Below are 18,423 nucleotides of genomic sequence, written 5' to 3' on the forward strand. Positions count from 1 at the left end.
GGGACATTGAAGCATAGCGGCAACCTAATCAGTGTGGTCATTAATCCGACTGAGATATGACCTTAAACAGTCTGTTTGTGCTGCAAATATGCTGCAATCTACAGTAATCAAAACAATCCTGCAAGGATCTGAGGACATTTCCACACCTATACAGGAGTCTTCATGCCTTGAGATGACATGTTTCATGATTTGGCGCTATATAAATAAAATTGAATTGAATTGAATTGAACCTGCAGTTGGAGCGCTGTTGTTTTTAAGCACATGGAGGCCCATCCTCCAAGGCCCAAGTCCGATGCAAATCAGCGACCCACCCGTCACTGTCCTGGGGCATTAGAGGCCAATGCTTGGTGTGAGTGGAGGACTTGGTCACCTGAATCATGATGAGACTGCTGATGTGATCTCTGTAGAATGAGTTGGAAGACAGAGTTTTATATAGTGGGAGGTGGAAGCGTAATCCTCCCCCTCTGTTCATTGTTTGCTATTCAACAGGTTATTTAAAGGGGTCATGTAATGCAAAATCCCCCTTCTTAGCCCTCAAATACATTTTGTTGTGTACCTAGAGTCTCTGGGAGTGCGGAAAATCTGAAAGTAGTCTCCAGGTGCTGTGTAGATATCTTTATATCCTTTTTTGGGTCATATTTTTTTCAAGCCGTTCTGTTTTCTCTGTCCTCTATTATGTTTTTTCATAACATCTAATTCACGGTATTTGCTGCAGAGCTGGTAAACAATGCCATTGATTTACAGTTTACCAATTTCACTACTCCGCCATTTTTATGTCTTCTAATTCGCGATGTTGTAGTGAAAGCTAAAGGATGCCGAAGTGGATACTTTAAAATGTTCGGTTGTTCATAACACCGTCCCCCGAGCATATTCCAAAAATGGCCTTACATGGTGGAGTGGAACGCTCTGTGGCATGAAGGGGGCGGGGTATGAAGTGCCTCCTTTACGTTTAAAGAGACGGCACCAAAACCAGTTGCTTTCAGACGCACCTGAGAACAGGGGTATGAGGGGGGAATGTGGAGGTAAATTAATGAGGAATTCAGACCAAAGCATTGCAGCTCCACTTTATATAACCTTCAAATTAATGATTTGAATGTGAAAAGGAAAGCATGATAGGATTAACCTGACGCCGCTAGATGGATTTGCTCCGCATATCCATCTGGAAACCTTCTGTTGAAGTAATTTTGGGAAGGGGCGAAAATACTGGTTAGCTGATTGGCCTATGTTGGTGATAGACGGGCCAAATAAACCAATCAGATCAACGAAGCATATGACGTACTAACAGCGACGACGAAAACTCAACCACAAGCTCTTGCCGAAACCAGTCGGGAGAAGAGCAAAAACATCTTTTCCTCTGAGAAAAGCCTCCAGAGCAGTGTTTTGCTCTTCTTTCAGCAAAGAAATACTCTGTAATTCTGATAAAACTTGCTCGATAGCCACGCTAACGCTAGTTTAATCGGCTGAAGCCGCCATGTTCTTTAGACTGAACTGTCGCGCTTCTCGTTGCGTCACACCTCAACCCGCCTCAAAGCCAACGCTGATTGGACGTTCGTTTGGTGAACGGCTCCAAATTTTCTTTAACGGAAAGTAGCCAGACTGACCTGCGAGTGAAACCTTGAAAGCTCGCGAGATCAGGGTGGTCTCACGAGGCTATGATAGGATAGGTCCCCTTTAAAAAGCTGTAAAGTTAAGGTGTAGCAAATCGTTCTACTGGGAATACCACTTTACGTAAATGTGTATGTATTCTCTTGTATATAAATGGATGCTTGGTGCATCTTTACATAAAAGACACCAAAAGAACTTGTAAGGTAATCATCAAAAAATACATCATTTATTTTTCCTGTGACATTTTCACAAAGTTTAAAATCCTGCATCACTTTGTATTGTATTTTTTTTTGTCCAGGAAAGTGGTGGATGCCAACCGCAGGGAGAGGTGGGTCTCCAACAACACGTACTGGGAGCTCCGTAAAAACCCCGGCTTCATCAACATGGAGCCCACCGTCAGCCTGTGGTAGCACACGGTTAGCACGCGCATGGCCGCGGGACCAGGAAGCCCTTACCTATGCACAGCAGGGTGTCGGAAAGAAACACTCGGCAACATCTGTGTGCACGGACACGAAGGACTGCGGAGCTGAGGGACGACTCGACGCCTCGCTGAGAACGTGGAGGCATCATGGGGGGGGGGGGGGGGGCGCCACATGGCGTTCCCATCCGTGGAAACATCCTCATCCTGCTTGTCGAAGCTGGGTCGCCGCTACTACGTAGATCTCTCCTCGGCTCTTCTGACTTTCCCCAGTTTGTCCTTGCCTTAAAAAGAACCCCATACGAGTCAAAGGATTTAGGCGCCTTTTTAGTTGAAGCCATTTCGTTTCCAGACAGCAGTTTGGCTTAGACTAGTCTATGGAGTAGACATTTTGAATACCTACCATACGTGCATGTTTAGAGAGCAGCTTTCACCGGCGTCAAGCCGTATTTACTATATGATCAAATATTGTAGAGAAAAGAAGAAGGAAAAAAAGAAAAGAAGTATTTTTATAAAAAGAGAAAAGAGAAACATGTTGTGTGAAAGAGAATTATTTGAATTGGCAGATTTGATTTATTTTTTGCTTTTTAATACTAATAAATCTGTTAGATGGCAGTATCTTCTCTGGGGAAACGACTCTAGATTAGCAGGGACGGTAAAAAAGGGATGGCGTTATTCAGCGAGTAAACCAAATGAACACGCAGGCTGTTTTAAGTGGGAAGCCCGTTGCCAGCGGTTCACTCGTCGTATTTATTTATTTTGTTCCCCGTGAAATCAGCGTTTCGAAATGACACAGAAAGATTTGCGTCAGGATGTGCTGCGAGAGTTACATGAAGAACGTGTTTTTCCTGTCTTTGAGTGGCGCCGACACGTGGCCCTGCAGAAGCATTCATTTCCAGGAATCCCTCCAGGCTAACCCGTCCCCCCGTTAAAGCCACAAACCTCAACGTCTTTTATGGGGATTTTAGGTGACGCACCCACAGAATGGAGCATACCTGTGAAATGGAAGGGGAAACCAATCATTTGGTACATTTGTACAACTAACCCCTCCCCGCCACCACCGTCTTGGTACCTTATAGAACCCCCTTTCACTTCAGTAGCACCTGCAAGTCTTTTGAGGTATGCGTCAGACATCTTTTCATGTGTAGACACTAAAATATTTGGGCTGGAAGCTCAGTCACGTAGGACTGAGAGCGCCTCTGAACATCAAGTCTAACCTCAGATTCTTATTTGGATACCATGCAATCAGTCGAACGTTGTCATTCAATGGCTTTTTACTTCATTTTATTACCTACCTACGTTGTAGATACACAGCGAAAAGTACATAGAATAACATAGCAAACAAAGAAAAATTTAAATATCTTTTATTTTAATTTTTTTAGCTTGTCACGTGCTTGGCATTCTCTCCGTTGGTAGTAATGAGTAATAATAATAAAAAAGATTGTGGTAATAATGTAGTAATAAGGTAGTAATAAATAATAAAGACAAACCGTTGAGTGAGAAGGGGTGTCCCAGCTGGTAGTGTAGGTCTGGACTTTGACTGGGCCGTTCTGACACATGAAGATGTTTTTGATTGAAACCAAGCCCCAGTCCAGCAGGTTTTCTTCCATGGCTGCCCTGTATTTATCTCCATCCGTCTTCCCATCACGTCTCACCAACCTCTGCGTCCCTGCAATCCTCCACAGCATCGTGTCGCGGCCACTGTTGGGAATGCGGCATCTGAATGATGTGCAGCGTCGACTTTCCAGAGTTTACATGTACAGCAGAAAAGGTACATTTTAGGTCTCATCTGGCCAGAGCGCCTTCTTGCACACCTTTGCTGTGTCTTCTGCGTAACTTGTGACAAAACTATGAACAGGAGTGTCCTTTAAGTTCTCCAAAGGACAGGCTTGCTGCACAGCTCTGCAGCTCCTCCACAGTTACCACGGGTCTCTGCAGCTTTTCTTATTCTTACTCTCCATGCCTGGCCTGTCTGGGTAGGTCTGCAGTTATCTCAAGCTGTTCCTACCTGGGTTGATGGATTGAACAGGACTCTGAGGGTTTCTCAGCTTGGGATATTGTTTTATAGCCCAACTCTGCTTTAAAATTCTCCACAACCTCCTCCCTGATCCTTCTGCCAAGTTCCTTGGTTTTCATGCAGCTGGTTGTTCTCTAATGTTCTCCAACAAACCTCTAAGGCCTTCGCAGTTTATGCTGAGGCGAGATACCACAGCTGGATTCCCATTTGCTGACAAGGGTTCTTCTGAAGGCAATTTGTTGTGGTGGATTTCCTTAAGGGGGTTTCATAGTAAAGGGGGCTGAATCGCATGAATTCCCAGCAGAATCCATCGATGTTTGTGGCTGTGACGATGAGGGAAATAAATTCAAGGGGTGTGAATACTTTTCAGAGGCAACCGTTGATGTTTTGCGGTGAAACAATTAACGGTTCGTGGACAAAAACATGAAAAGAAACAGCGATATAGACCGTAAACTTTGTGAACATGCTCTTGAAAACAGTAGAGTGAAAGGCAGGATTCTTGGATTTACCAAAAACGTTTCAACTTCTCATTATTAAATGTAGCGTCTTCTAACTCCCTCAGATTTGTTGTAGTTGCAGTCATTTCAGCTCACTTTGGAGTCAGCTGACAGTATAAATCACGAGGCAGCAGCGCCACCTACAGGTTGTCACGTTAAAGAGCGGCACGCTAAAGGGGTTTATCCTATATGTCGGAGGGTTGGGGCTTCTTTTCTTCCCACCAAATTTATGTCGGATTCCCCAGAAAAACTACTGCTATTTTGCTTCTGCAAAGACCTAGAAGGTTACATAAAGTTTGTATATTAACTGCAAAACAGAGAAGCTTTAATGTTTTGAACAGCGCTCCTCATTTTGTATTTTATTCTTTAGACTAATATAGCATCCCTTAAAAAGTAACCCTCTAACACATACGAGTAGTCATACACCGCCCAAGTCTGAACTTCTTCCCATATTTCTGTAGGGTGAAGGAAGATTTATTATATATATATATATATATATATATATATATATATATATGTATATATATATATATATATATATATATATATATGTATGTGTGTGTAAAGGCAGAGTGACAATTACGAACCAAAAAAGAGATAGATCTGCTTTGCATCTATGTGATTCTCTATATAACAGAAAGTTTTACTGGATAACAAAACCAATGCTACAACTCTTTGGTTTCACTTGCTGTGCCTTAATGCATTTATTAATGCCTCACACACACACGCACACACACACACACACATACTCACAATGGGAACCCCACACCAAGAAGAAGGTACGCTGTTAAAGAAAGTCACACTCTCCCATCTGCCTGCAGATGATTAATACACGGATTTCTCTCCGGACAGAAAAGCTTAGATTTAGCGTATTTTTGTTCCCAAGACGTTCTTCACGGCAGAAGCTGATTTCCTTCCCCCATCGGCTTCGGTGGCCGAGTCCCAGCAGCGCTTGGCTTTGTCCTTGTATCATAGAATCAAGTAAGGAGGAAAAAGAGAGAGAGAGAGAAAAAAAAAGAAGATCCGAAGCTTTCTTCATCCATCGCTCCACCTGCATGTCTAGACTACTTTAGCTTGCCAATGAATGTCTTTGATGCCTTACAAAAGAAAAGGTGTTTATTTTCTAACTTGGACCCATTCTTCCTTGTGGACTGACACGAAATCACGAAGCACTAAACGTCAGCTTGGTTTTATTCAGCTCTATTCCCTGGTGGATACCTTCTAAAGTGCAATTTTAACTAAGTACATATCTTCCCATGAACACTGTACACTGCTGCTGCATAGCGCTTGTTCTAATAAAACAGCAAACGCCAAAAAAAAAAAAAAAAAAAAAGAGGAATCGGTGTGCTTTTATATCCTGGAGAAAGAGCAAACTGCTGTCATGCGTGTTGCTTTTAGGCAACACTGAACACTGGGATACTTCAGGCTGGGATGGAATAAAGAAAAATGCAATCTGAGAGGCTGAGTCTGATGACTTTAGGGGAAAAAAATTGCATATTTCTACAGTATTGTCACAAATATGCAAAACAAATATATATAAGATCATCTAAATGCTCAACGTTACATTTACTATACAGGTGCATCTCAAATTTTATTGATTTCAGTATTTTTATTCGAAAAAATAAAGCTTTTATATATATATATATATATATATATATATATATATATATATATATATATATATATATATTTATATATATATATATATATATATATATATATATATATATCTAAGCCCAAAATCATTCATATTTAGATTTTCATTCAAGGTTTGTGTCTGATGGGAAATGAGACAAGCATCTCTCAAGAAAGGGAGTTTGAAGAACAAAAAGTTTTTACCTCGATTTTATTCACAATAAAACTTTACTTATACCCTTCCCAACAATCAGTGGAAGTTTTTATTGCTGTTACAATCAAACCCTTCTAATATATTAATGTTTTCACTGGTGTTTTGACAATTCATCTTTTGACTTTTATCTTTAGCCACAATCTTTTTTTTTTTCTTTTTTTTTAAATCTTACACAATCAAACTCTGCGTGGAAAGTGTAGTTTGGGTTTTCAATAGCTCTAAGTCATAAGAAATAAACAGTTATAATAAATCGCTCTGGGTCTTATAAATCGGTAGAATATATAACTTTCGCTTTTTTAAATTAAGTCATTTTTGGATATTCTAGTTCACTGAAATGCATCTTTAATATTATCCAATATTTAGTTACCTGGATAAACTTATGAAAACATTTAGAATAAACACCCTGCAAACTCAGCAGTAGTTTTCAAGTCCGTGTACTGAAGCATGTTGCACCCTGTCACTGTTGAGCTCCTTATAGAGTAACACGGGTACAATTAGCTGACCTTAGCGGGTTTGCTGGTGCTCTTTCTTTAAAAACAGTGTTAACTTGGAGTTCTGGGTGAGGTTTTTTTTTTTTTTTTTTTTTTTTTGCTGCAGGAGGGACTGGTAGACGTCCCAAAAATCGATGGATTTACAAAGACACAGAAGCATGTGGAAATATTAAAGTAACATGTCGACGCTTCAGGAAGTTGAAGCTTGGACACAAATGGGTCTTGGGATACCGGCAGATTAGTAACAAAGTGGCTTAAGGACAAAAAGTGTTGCCTCTTTGGACCGACCGTCACAAAGTCCTGGTCTCAGTCCCACAGAAAGTTTGCAGGCCGAGCTGAAAAAGGTGCGGTTCTACCAACCTGACCCAGTTACATTGCTTCTGTCAGGGGGAATGGGCCAAAGTTACAGCAAACTATTGCAATAAGCTTTGAGGAAGGCATTAAAACGTCTGTCCTGCATTTTAAAAAAACAAATTCTTCCAAAAACAGAGGAAATGTACCTATATTTCTGATTAGGAGTTAATTATGGACGAACCATTTTTTTTAACACCTAATTATTCTGGCCTAAATGGTTATAGGGATCCTAAGGGAGCAAAGACAGGATAAATTTAGTCCCATTTAACTTTAGACAGTATGAAGGAAAACAAAAGCTTGTGTCCCTTTCTACAGCGTATGGAAACGTGGTCTCAGCTGCACCAGACCGCCTTAGAAAATGAACACGTATGAATAATGACAATGTGGTAAGCAACCAACACCAGTTTATTACAGGAGATTAACATAATTTCTGCTTTATGGCAGCACTTAAAGCCACGTCGTCTTGTCTAAAAAGACAAACTGTGAAATTTATCATAAACATTTATTTTTTTTTCATGAAAGAGGAACGCTTGAGTCAAGCTTTCTAACGTCTAGCAGCGATTTGTGACGCCTGATTGGCCGCTGTTGGTGCAGATGGGGGTTTGGTCTGGGACAGATGGCTCAGTCCTACAGAATATGGGCTCTTAAGCTTTATGTTAAACTGGCACTGGCTCCGTTTTTTATAAAAAAAAAATAAAGAAATAAAAATTTCCAACAAGCTCCTAAAAGCAATAATCTACAAGAAATGTGTTAAGCTGCACAAGCTGGGACCGGACCAGTACTGGAAGAGGCACGGCCCAACGTCTTATATTAAATATTCCGTCCGATAACCCGGAGACGGCCCCCCGGCGAAGGGGCTGCAACAACCAGACACTGGCAATGGTTCTGGAGATGAGTGGGTTTATTTTCTGCCGTCAAACACATGAATCTGCATCGGGGCTCAGGTCTTACACAAGTCGGGAGATTTGTCAACAGGGTCACATTTACGCACATGACCAGGTCCATGACGGGAGAGCTGAAAGCAACGTCTCCGTTTTAAGGGCAAACCGCACAGCGGCCAGCATTTTGACAGAAAAGTATACAAAGTGGATTTTTGCAGAGGGTTTAAATGCAAACATTTCGAAACTAATATTTCTCAGGATACGTTCCTCCTCGGGACCATGATTAAAACAAACAGGAAACTGAGATAACCTGCATCCTGACTATAAAACAACAGAAACAAACTTGGCCGACAGTGAAAAAAAAAGACTAATTTTTTTAGTTCAAGGTGAGTTAAAAAGCCAGTTCCCTGTAGTTTCTAACTTAAATACTCTGCATATTTGAAGCCTCCTTAAAGCACCAAGTTAAACCTGCTTACATAAGGTTTTCTGACCCTTTTGTCATCATTGTCACCAGTTCCAATAAAACCAGAAGAGATCAAGTGGGGCTGCTCTGTGACACGATCACAGGTGACAGTTCAGGTGAAGGATCTGCTGATGCTGGCGGGGACGTTTTATTTGCTGGAAGCCATGATCTTCATGTACTGGAGGGCGCTGTGCGCCGCGTCGTTATGGGCGTTGCTGCAGGAGATGCCGGTGCCGTGGCACACGGTGACGGGGGAGGTGGACAGCTCTGCCAGGCACTGGTACTGACCGTTCACCGTCAGCTCATCTGCAAAACACCGACAGGGTTAAAAAGCACTGCTGCCACCACCTATTACTATATTATTACTATTATATTACCTATTTCTAGCTTTGAAAGAGGGATAATTACATTTAAGGACTTTTACAACTATGGGACAGAACAGAAATCTGACTTGCCTGAATAATAGCTATTTCGTTAAGGCATTTTGTTCAGAATCAGAACCACATTACCTGGTCCACCCTCGGAAACCCTGATGGAGTCGTCATTAGTTCATGATCCTGAGCAGAAGAGGCTAATTTCTAGGATTTACAGGCTGTCTCAGCTGTACCCAGACATGGCTGACTCGTGTAATAGGTGCAAACAACCCATTCTGGCCTGAAATCTGGAAAAGTCTTGGCACAGCATGTAGCACAGCTACGTCCCCTGAACCTCTCCTGACTTTGTTTGGTGAATCTATGACATCTCAGCCACTCCCCCTTTTCCCTATTTATCTTATTTCCAATTTTTTACTTAGATATTTCATTATTTTTGTATTTATTGTGAGAATATTGGCTGGGGCGGGCAGGTTGGGAAAAAATGAAAGTCTTTGTCGCATTATATTTCCATGTTACGGCCTGTGAAATCGCTTCAAATAAAGAAAGTTAATTTTAAAAAAATTTGTTTTTTTTTAAAAAGTACTGCTGGTCTGTCTTCTATAATCAGTAGAACTTAAATCAACCAGCTGGCAAAAAGTATAACTTTTACGCGTTTAATTTCACATCTAACGACAAACTTCTGTGTGTTTTACTGGGATTTAATGTGATCAAACAACACAAAGCAGGAAATAAGAAGGAGAATAAGACTTAAAATTCTTTACATATAAAAATCTGAAACGTGTGGAATGGATTTGTCTTTTATGACGGAGTAAGAGGCTTACCACACGAGGAAGCATTTATTTCTTAATACCTCAGAATAAGATGATAACAAAAAAGCTCTTCTAACCAGTTTTTCTAAGATATACACAAACAAAATTTCTCAGTGGCAGCACCCAGACCCGCTGATTTAAGGCTTTTCAAATCAAATCTTAAAACTCATTCATTCAGACTGGCTTTTAACAGCAACTAGCCACGTTTATTGCCCGTTCTCAATGTTTTATGCTTTGTTCTTAAAATCTCTGTATGTTTTTTTTTATTTTTTATGGTAAAGCACTTTGGTTGCCTTTATCGGATGTGTGAGAGCTTTATAAATAAACAACATTTCTGCCATTCTGGTCATTTTTTGCATTATATTTTCTTTAGTGATCAACAGCAGCAGCAGCGGGCTAGGTAGCTACAGTTACCTACTGTTTTCTCCTCTGACTGTCAGCGTCGGTCTGTGTCCGACGCTGACATTATTAGCCCCAAACGCCTTTAAAAATACAATGAAGAAGTAATAGTTTGTTTCGTTGGTTAATTACTTAGCTGAGCCCTAAGCTGATGAACATTTTCCCGCGCTAATTTAACTCCACAGCAGAACTCAGGACCACCGACGTGCGAAGCGCATCTTGACGGGGAGCTCATAGCGACAGAACACTGTCGGTCGTGCTCTTCTGTGTCCGTGCAGCTAATATTTACACAGACGGCTTTAGCTCATGTTATTCAGGAGGGCGCTTCTGTTTGTCGATAAAGAGCAAACCATATCTTTTTCTGGCTGTGCTCAACATGTTTGCAGAGTTTTAAACTTCCAGCAGCAGATCGATGTCGAGATGAGGGGGCAGCAGGGATGCTGAGTGTCTGATGTTGGTGCTTACAATCAGACAAAAAGTACAATTTAATGTAAATGGGTCAGTTTATATAAATTTTTAGTATTAAATGTATCAATATATTGATTATTTTTACAACCCTAGGAGGTATCAGGGAACATATTGCCTTCACTGTTCATTAAATGAAACTGATTCTCCATCATCAAGCCATCCTTGAATAAAGAAAACCTTATGCTAGGAAAACATTACATAATAAACATGGAATGGAAATAAATTGACCTTTAAATTTTATGAAGAAACAGGTTATTTTTTAGAGCAGCTTAGCAGATCTCACCGATGTCAAAGTAGGTGACCTCGAAGCCTTGCTCTTTGGAGAGCTCCAGCAGCATCTGGATGTAGTCGGTGTTAGGAATGCTCAGAGGGTTTCTCCTCAGTAGAGATATCTTCTCTGCTGTGGAGCTCCTTATCTTCTCAAAGCCGACGCTCGGATTAGGAGTCTAGAGGACAAAAGATAAAATACAAACATAAAAATGTTCAGATATATTTAAATTTCCACTAAAAATTAACTCAAAAAGGTGAAAAACTGCGACGGACCCATGTGATCTCCGAGGAGCCCGATAAACTTTGAAGCTTCGCCACCATTTTCTCTGCTGCTTCCTTCTTCGCTGCTTTTTTGGTGTTTCCAACCCCTGCCACCAAAAAGAAGAAGAGCATCGTCATCATCAGAGGAAAGGCAAAAAAAAATAAACATTTTACATGAAAATAAAGAGAAAAAAAAAACATCAAAAGCAGCGCACCCTGCTCTGTGAGCGACTCCAGTTTACAGATAATAGTGAACTCTTTCCTGTGTGGCGGCCCGACCTCGGTCAAAACGATGTATTCAGGAACGCGCCATCGTCTCTGCAAAGCTAACGCCTGGAAACAAAACCAACATGTAGAGTGGGAGAAAAAAAAAGTCTGAATTAAGTTTGTCATGTGCAAAATCACAAATCAAACAATAAACAAGAGGTAGCATGCAAAAATCTGAGATTATTGTAAATGTATTTTATATAAATACATATAATTGGGAATACTTAATCACTAAAAGTGGCAAAAAGCTAAATTATGCCATGCTTATTAATCTTTATCTTTAGCATAAAAAGAAAATGTGGATAACACAGACAGGGTAGGCATTTGTGACATGAAATGGCAGTGATGCTGCCACCGCTCGATTAAAGATCTTGAAACTACGGAAACGTTGACCTGAAGCTGACATTTAAAGAAAGCGGAGCACAGAGACGGCCTTTGTTGGCACACCTGCAGCAGGCCCACGGGGTTGTTCGGGTCTGCTGTGACGCCGTTAGCGTTGGACCTCCCAGGAACGACCCTGTTTGGGAGAAACATCAGAGAACATCAGGACGCCTCACAGTTCCAGCAGGGTTCCTACATCATAAGGCAAGTTAAATTCAAGACTTTTTAATGCCACTTGAAATAAAAAGTTAAGACCAACTTCATTATAAACACAAGATAAAAAAAAATAAAAAACTGATTGCAACAACTTTACCCAAATGTTTACTTTCTGGTCCAGTAGAATGTTTCAAATTTAAAAAAAAAAAAAAAAATCCATATAGGAAGAAAGCTAAAAGCACATAAATGGCAGGTATATTTTTTAACAACCATTGAACTGAATTCATGAACTTTGTTTTGTTCCCTAGTAAAATAAACAATAAATCAGTTATAAAAACCACAACATAATCAGCGCTAACTCCTTTTGGTAGCTATTAGCTCAATCTATAAACTGTGGTAACAAATTTAAGACCTACAAATGACTGATTTAAGACATTTTAATACAAATTAAGACCTTAGTTTTATACTGAAGAATTCAATGCCTTTTAGGACTTTTTAAGGATCTGCAGGAAGCCTGGTTCCAGCAGGGCGGAGACAACTGGACAGCCTAAATGACTACAGCCTGGCACGTGGACAGCTTTTACTGGTTGTCATCAGCTTGTCAATAGGGGGCCCTCAGGTGCCCCCACCCCCACCCCTTCAAAATTACAGAAATAAAGTGTAGATGCAGTAAACATTCAGAAATGTCACATTTGTTTTCATAAGATGTGTGCGACTTTTGATTTTTTTAGCATTCCAATTCCATTTTAGGGTTATTCTTCTGTGTAACCTCCTAATTTTAACGCTTCAACACGCGGGGCGCATGGCGGATGAGTCTGTATGTTTGTTTGTAGCGTTTTTGGCTTCCAGGCGACTTCATCCTGCTCAATAACCAGACGCTTAAAGATTCCCCTCCGGGCGCTGCTCTCTGAGCCCGTGGCCAATAGGAGCTTTTTTTGTGTTGTTCTTCAACCAATCAGATTAATTTGTGATGCCGATTGATCAAAGTCGCACCCCTGCAGGCGTGAGTGTCCTTTAAACAATTTAAATGCAAACAGAAGAGTCAGACAACGACAAGACAAGACAAGACAGGACAGGAGAGACTGGCGACAGCGGAAGAAACGTGGTCATTTATTTACAAAATACTAATTTCACGAGACTTTTGCTGGATGAAAAAAAGCACATAAAAGAACTTGGACCGAACTGCCCGGACTTAAAACTCCAGCAGCAGGAAAGTAACCTTGGACGGATCTATGAGCAAATAGAGTTTATTCTAAAAATGTTTTATCACCAGCTGCCACTCATTGTCATGGAGACCTGAGGCGTGTATCTAACAACCAAATAAGCCATTTCTTTACTGTGCTTCCATAGCAGGGATCTTAAACAGCGTTGTTTAAAGTAAAAAGCATCCTCTGATGCTGAGATCCGGCTAAGAGTTTGTGTTGCCGCGCCCAGAAGAAAAAGATCTCTATCTGCCAAAAAAATAAAGATATGTTGAAACTAGACACAAAACAGCAATGATCTCAGATTGTTTTACAGCGGTTCTGCTTTAAAAGCCACAAACTGCCACTGTAAATGTGTTGGTAATGGGGATTTTAAACGACCTGCACTGATCCCGACCCCCGACTGCAGGAGAAAAGAAAAAGGAGGATGATGTCGTCACTTTTAAGCTCTGAAAACTAATTAAAACAAGTTTGAACTCTGACGAGATCTGTAAGAATCCAAACATCTTTAATAATTAAAGCCAGAGCCGTGTGTATTGTCGGACCTGTGGCCACATACACGCACGCTGCAGCAGCGTAATCTTATTCCCCTCCTCCCTTATCATCCTGACCTGCACCCTGTTCATGCTGGTGAGATAAACTCGTGTCCTTATCCAGCCTTTTCAGCTATTCCTCTAACTGTAGATTTAGGCACATCTAAGGAAATGACCCACATAGTTAAGAAAATCTGCCTTAATATAAGACAACTTTCCCCATTGTAAGGAATGGCAAAGGGAAGTGGGTGTCGCTCTGACAGGTTGTACCCCGAGGAAACAAAACATCAAAATGTAATATTTAGAAAAATATACAGCTGTAAACTCTCTGGTGTGCTTAAAATGTAAAGCATGAAATAAAACCTGCTTTAGTTGCATTGCTGCTGGAAACAGGGGCAGCAGCCAGTGGGTCCTGTTGAGAGTCTGAGATTATTCTACTGCAGTAAAAGACGATTTTATCTGATCAGATTTGCCATTAAATGGTAAAGGTTCCACAAAAGGGTACTGCTGCAATGTAATGTCCTCTGATTAATATTGCTGGTGAAGATGAGACCATAAAAAACATCAGTTAGACATATTTCTCTTTGTAAGCCTAAAATGTCTAAGAATAAACGTTGATCTCTACACCTTTTAGAGCCAATAAGTAGCAGCACATTTTTCATTCCTATCTTTGTATTTACAATAATGTTTACTCCCATAATAAAACTCATTCCCTCCTCAGATAAACATTAATTAGCTCATGGTTCGCCGGCTCCACTCACCCGCTTTCCGAGTCGATGTTCAAAGCTTTCAGCGCAGCCTCTGCAGCTTGTTGTTTGGCTACCTTTTTACTGGGACCTTGACCTGCAAAAGCAAGAGCACACATTCATTCTATATAGCAACAAAGTCGCCCTAAAGCCGTAGTTTCATTCACTAAACGTAGTAAACTTCGACCCTTCGGGATCCAAGAGCAAGCTGGAAAAAAAAAAAAAATAGGCGAGAACATGCGTCAATTTTACCTTACTTTCTCCATATAGGAAGCTCTAGCAAACCTGATTCTATGATTCCTATCATTATTTATATATTTTTATATATATATATATATATATATATATATATATATATATATATATATATATATATATATATATATATATATATATATATATATATATATATGTGATGTTTGTATATCTGGAGCATGTAATGAAAATATTTCCCTCTGGGATTATTAAAGTATTTCTGATTCTGATTTTTTGGGTATGCTTTAGAGCAAGGGTGCCCAAAATATTTGGCATGTGGGCCAAAACTGTTAAGTCTAAAGTACTCAGGTGCCCAAAAAATCTATTGAAAAATAATAATAAAGAATTAAACCAAAAATTATGTTGTGATTTTTTTATTCTGCACTACAAAATATGATTGTTTTGATAACACCAATTAGTCATGAAAGGAATGAGCAATTCACTGTGGATCCAGCACATCAGTATAGGCCACGCCTGGTGTAGAGTTTGTTCTGTAACAATGTACAGTAACTGTCCTAAAATTTTCTAAGATTCAAAACTTAGAATAGAAAAGCTTTAGCTAGAGCTGCACAGATAGGTGGCTATACATAATAGATTGATAGACTTTTTTTAGTCTATCCCTGTAGGATATGTTAAAATGTGGCCTTGTACAAACCGTGCTAAGGCTGTATAGTACACGTAAAAGACACTGTCAGCATTCTGCCGCCCACCTGTACACGTAACGCCTCCGATCGTCACGCTGAAGACGAAGCTGGGCTGGTGAGCCTCTCCTTCCGTCTTCTCCATCACGAACACGGGGAGGTCTCCGGTAACGACGCCATGCTCATAGAGGACTTGTATCGGTGTCTTCCAGGGTACCACTCTCTGTGGTTCAGGTGTGCTCAGTCTGTGGGTTCAGCACAGGAACAAAATGCACTGTAAACGCAATCCTGTTACAAGATTTATAAAATAAGCTTTCAATGGTATGAGGGATTGCTGCAACGCCATGGACAACGCAGACAACTGTCTCTCTACGCTCTTTCAGGAGGAGTGAAAGCTGCTTGTCGAGACTTGATGCAATCTGCTGGGTTTCCTTAGATAGGAAACTTTTTGACCAGTCTGTATAATCTGATTGAATTTGACTTTGGAAAGTGCCTTGAGATGACATGTATCATGAATTGGCGCTATATAAATAAAAATTGCATTGAATGGTTATCAGAAGTAAATAAAAACCTACCTTCTATCAGGGGTAGCTGCTAACTGATATCCTTGTTCAGACATGGTCGCCGTTTCTGCTCATCAGTTGCACTGTGAAGCAAAAATACTAATTTGAGCTTTGTTCACACTGTCGTCCAGTTTTTATGTTGGCTTCATGTGTCTGTGCCTGATGTTTCACACTGTAATTAGATTGCTGCACAGAGTACATGAAAATACTTGACTTTAAAAAACATTAACTTCACTTGACGAGCGGAGGGGGAAAAAAATGCAAACATTTGACCCTTTGCTCAAAACGATCAGCAAGCAGCAACGCTACAAACATCAAGTCATAAACACAGGCTAAGTTATAAGAGCGTGCAGCTGAATCATTGCTTTCGCGTTAAAATAACTCCAGCCGAGGAAGGAGGCCTTTAGGAGGCTCGTTTTCTCTTGGGACTCTAGAAACAACCCAAAGGTGACCGGTGGCCAGAGGATCTGCAGGTTCTGGTGTTACAGAAGCAAAAAAGCCTGAAACCAGGAGGATTTCTGAGAGGCTATAGAGAAATATTTTTCAGGTTGGACCCAATGAGGTTGTGGACGGAACACTGTTCAGTCCAGAAAGGGAAAGCAAAAGCACCATCCTTGGTCATATTTAAGTTTGCAGGAAGATGCCCTAAATCCTGGCCTTTGCTAGGAGAAAGAGTTTGGTGAGTCTTGGGGAAGCGTTTCAATCACCTAGAAGAGGACACCAAGATAGATAAATAGATCCCGAGCTGCAGAGAACCAGGACTGGACAAGAATTGTTTCAAATTGTTGCGACAATACCCCCCTGGAAGTGTGAGGCACCACAGAGAGCCACTGGATGGTGCTGCCACCACCAGTGCAGAGCTTGATCAATATTTGAAATTGGTTGGTGTGATTGCATCAATATGGAACAAGGACAGATGGAGATCATGGCGGAATCAAAACGTCCATGTTCTGGACGTTTTGATTCCCAGGACCCCAGAAAGAGACTAATTACTGAAAGCTTTAAATTTACAAGGAGAGCTGAGCCTGAAGAACCAGATTTTCGACCAGCAGAGAACGCCACAGAAAGCCGAACAAGATGGTCTCCATGAACAGATAAAATAAAACTAAAAACAATTCCTCCACAAATGTACAAGGTTAGCTGCTACTTAATTTACTGCCGTGGTAGTGGCAACACCATCCAGCATGCATTTAATGGAGATCAAAGGAAAACAAAATACATTTAAAATCCCTGAAAACGCATAGAGAGTGAAAGGAAGCCGCGGCTACCTCGTTGATCTCCGGCTTTCTTAAAGGGCCAGCACAGCGATGTTGTAGCATCGGCTTCAACCCAAAGGTCTCTCTGCTTGTAGCTCAAAACATTTTTATCATCATTATTTTTTAAATTTTCTACAATCAGTGGTTAGATTGGTAGATCACAGGAATTGACAGCTCCGCAATCCTGTCGCCGGGGGGAAAAAAATAATACAAATGGAGTAAACTTCCGGGTTAAGTTCTTCTTCTGGTGTTTTAGGGTAGTTGACAGGCCAACTGTGAAGGCAAATTACCGCCACCAACTGGACTGGAGTGTGGACAAGAAACTAACAAAGAAAAACCTGGATTCTTTCTAATAGATTTTTTTTATGACACAAATTGAGCTTTTATTTTCATTATATTGACTCAAACCAATTTTCAGTTGTGAAGTTAACATTAAGTTTATTTTGGGCTTCTTTGACCTGTCTCTTCTCTGATTATATCTAGTTCTTGGTAAGGCCACGTTTTGCACCATAATTTGTCCACTTGACGTCTTTATAGCATTCCCTGATATGTCTATTGCCTTGGAAATCATTTTATAAGCTTCTCTTGAATGATAACTGACTCACGCTTCTTGTTGAGGGAACCCAATAATGTGGGACTCCTCAAATTATTTGATTAGCAAGTGTTATAATATGTATCTTAAAAAGGGATCCTCAAAAATGTTACGTACAAAAAAACACTCAAAATTGAGTAGTTTTTTTTAGGAGACTGAAAAGAAGAAAACAGAAACTTTAAGTCACCTAAAAAGAAAGTTAGTGGAGACAACCCCTAGATCAGCAAGATCTTTCCTTTATTCCTCTCCTGGGTGACACCCGTTATTCAGATGACTTCACAGAATAGACATTTTTCCACACGCATACATTGCAAACTAAGCACAGACTCCATCATCAAAGCACAAATGTAAGCAGATGCACACAGCGTTCAGGTAACAATTTCAGGTGCCCTGGGAAACAACTTCCTACACTTTGGCGAATTTTGTTGTAAGACATGCAAAAATCGAACCTCATGAAAATGCTACTTCAGCAGCTACACTTTATTTGGATGTTTTAAGAAGCACTTAAAACTATTCTGTACATTATCATGAAGGCCGTGCACATTCACTCCAAATACACCCCAAAAGAAGTTATAGGCCACTTTAATTAATGCTGGGCGCGGTTCTAAATCACCATTTAACAGGGGTGTATAGACACTTTCTTTCAATAAACTGTGTAAAATTTTATTAGCTAAA

At 40.5% G+C, this 18,423-nt stretch overlaps 2 protein-coding genes across 5 annotated transcripts in view; one reads left to right on the top strand and one right to left on the bottom strand.

Annotated features, from left to right (window-relative positions):
• Positions 1-4,456, top strand: part of osbpl6 (oxysterol binding protein-like 6) — a 59,133-nt gene extending 54,677 nt beyond the window's left edge. For all 4 annotated transcript variants that reach the window (XM_036139332.1, XM_036139335.1, XM_036139333.1 and 1 more), the window contains one exon: positions 1,904-4,456. In XM_036139332.1, the coding sequence (XP_035995225.1) occupies positions 1,904-2,015 (112 nt within the window). In that variant the 3' untranslated portion in view covers positions 2,016-4,456. The remainder of the gene's footprint in view (positions 1-1,903) is intronic.
• Positions 4,457-6,368: 1,912 nt separating this feature from the next.
• Positions 6,369-17,383, bottom strand: prkra (protein kinase, interferon-inducible double stranded RNA dependent activator). Its single transcript, XM_036139336.1, has 9 exons — positions 17,169-17,383; positions 15,913-15,983; positions 15,407-15,582; positions 14,457-14,538; positions 11,871-11,940; positions 11,372-11,489; positions 11,169-11,263; positions 10,909-11,071; positions 6,369-8,881 (listed from the first exon to the last, which is right to left on the bottom strand). The coding sequence occupies exons 2-9, from the start codon at positions 15,954-15,956 to the stop codon at positions 8,724-8,726; spliced, it is 906 nt and encodes a 301-aa protein (XP_035995229.1). The 5' UTR covers positions 15,957-15,983; positions 17,169-17,383; the 3' UTR covers positions 6,369-8,723.
• Positions 17,384-18,423: the final 1,040 nt, after the last annotated feature.

This window comes from Fundulus heteroclitus, chromosome 7 (assembly GCF_011125445.2).
Source record: "Fundulus heteroclitus isolate FHET01 chromosome 7, MU-UCD_Fhet_4.1, whole genome shotgun sequence".
Taxonomy (NCBI): domain Eukaryota; kingdom Metazoa; phylum Chordata; class Actinopteri; order Cyprinodontiformes; family Fundulidae; genus Fundulus; species Fundulus heteroclitus.

What these genes read in the sequence shown, in the direction of transcription:
- prkra (XM_036139336.1), bottom strand. Translation starts at nt 15,956, where the DNA reads ATGTCTGAACAAGGATATCAGTTAGCAGCTACCCCTGATAGAAG. An exon ending in ACCCCGTGGGCCTGCTGCAG is followed by an intron (nt 11,490 to 11,870) that starts GTGTGCCAACAA and finishes TTTTGTTTCCAG; the next exon opens with GCGTTAGCTTTGCAGAGACG. An exon ending in GGTCACCTACTTTGACATCG is followed by an intron (nt 8,882 to 10,908) that starts GTGAGATCTGCT and finishes GGTGTTTTGCAG; the next exon opens with ATGAGCTGACGGTGAACGGT.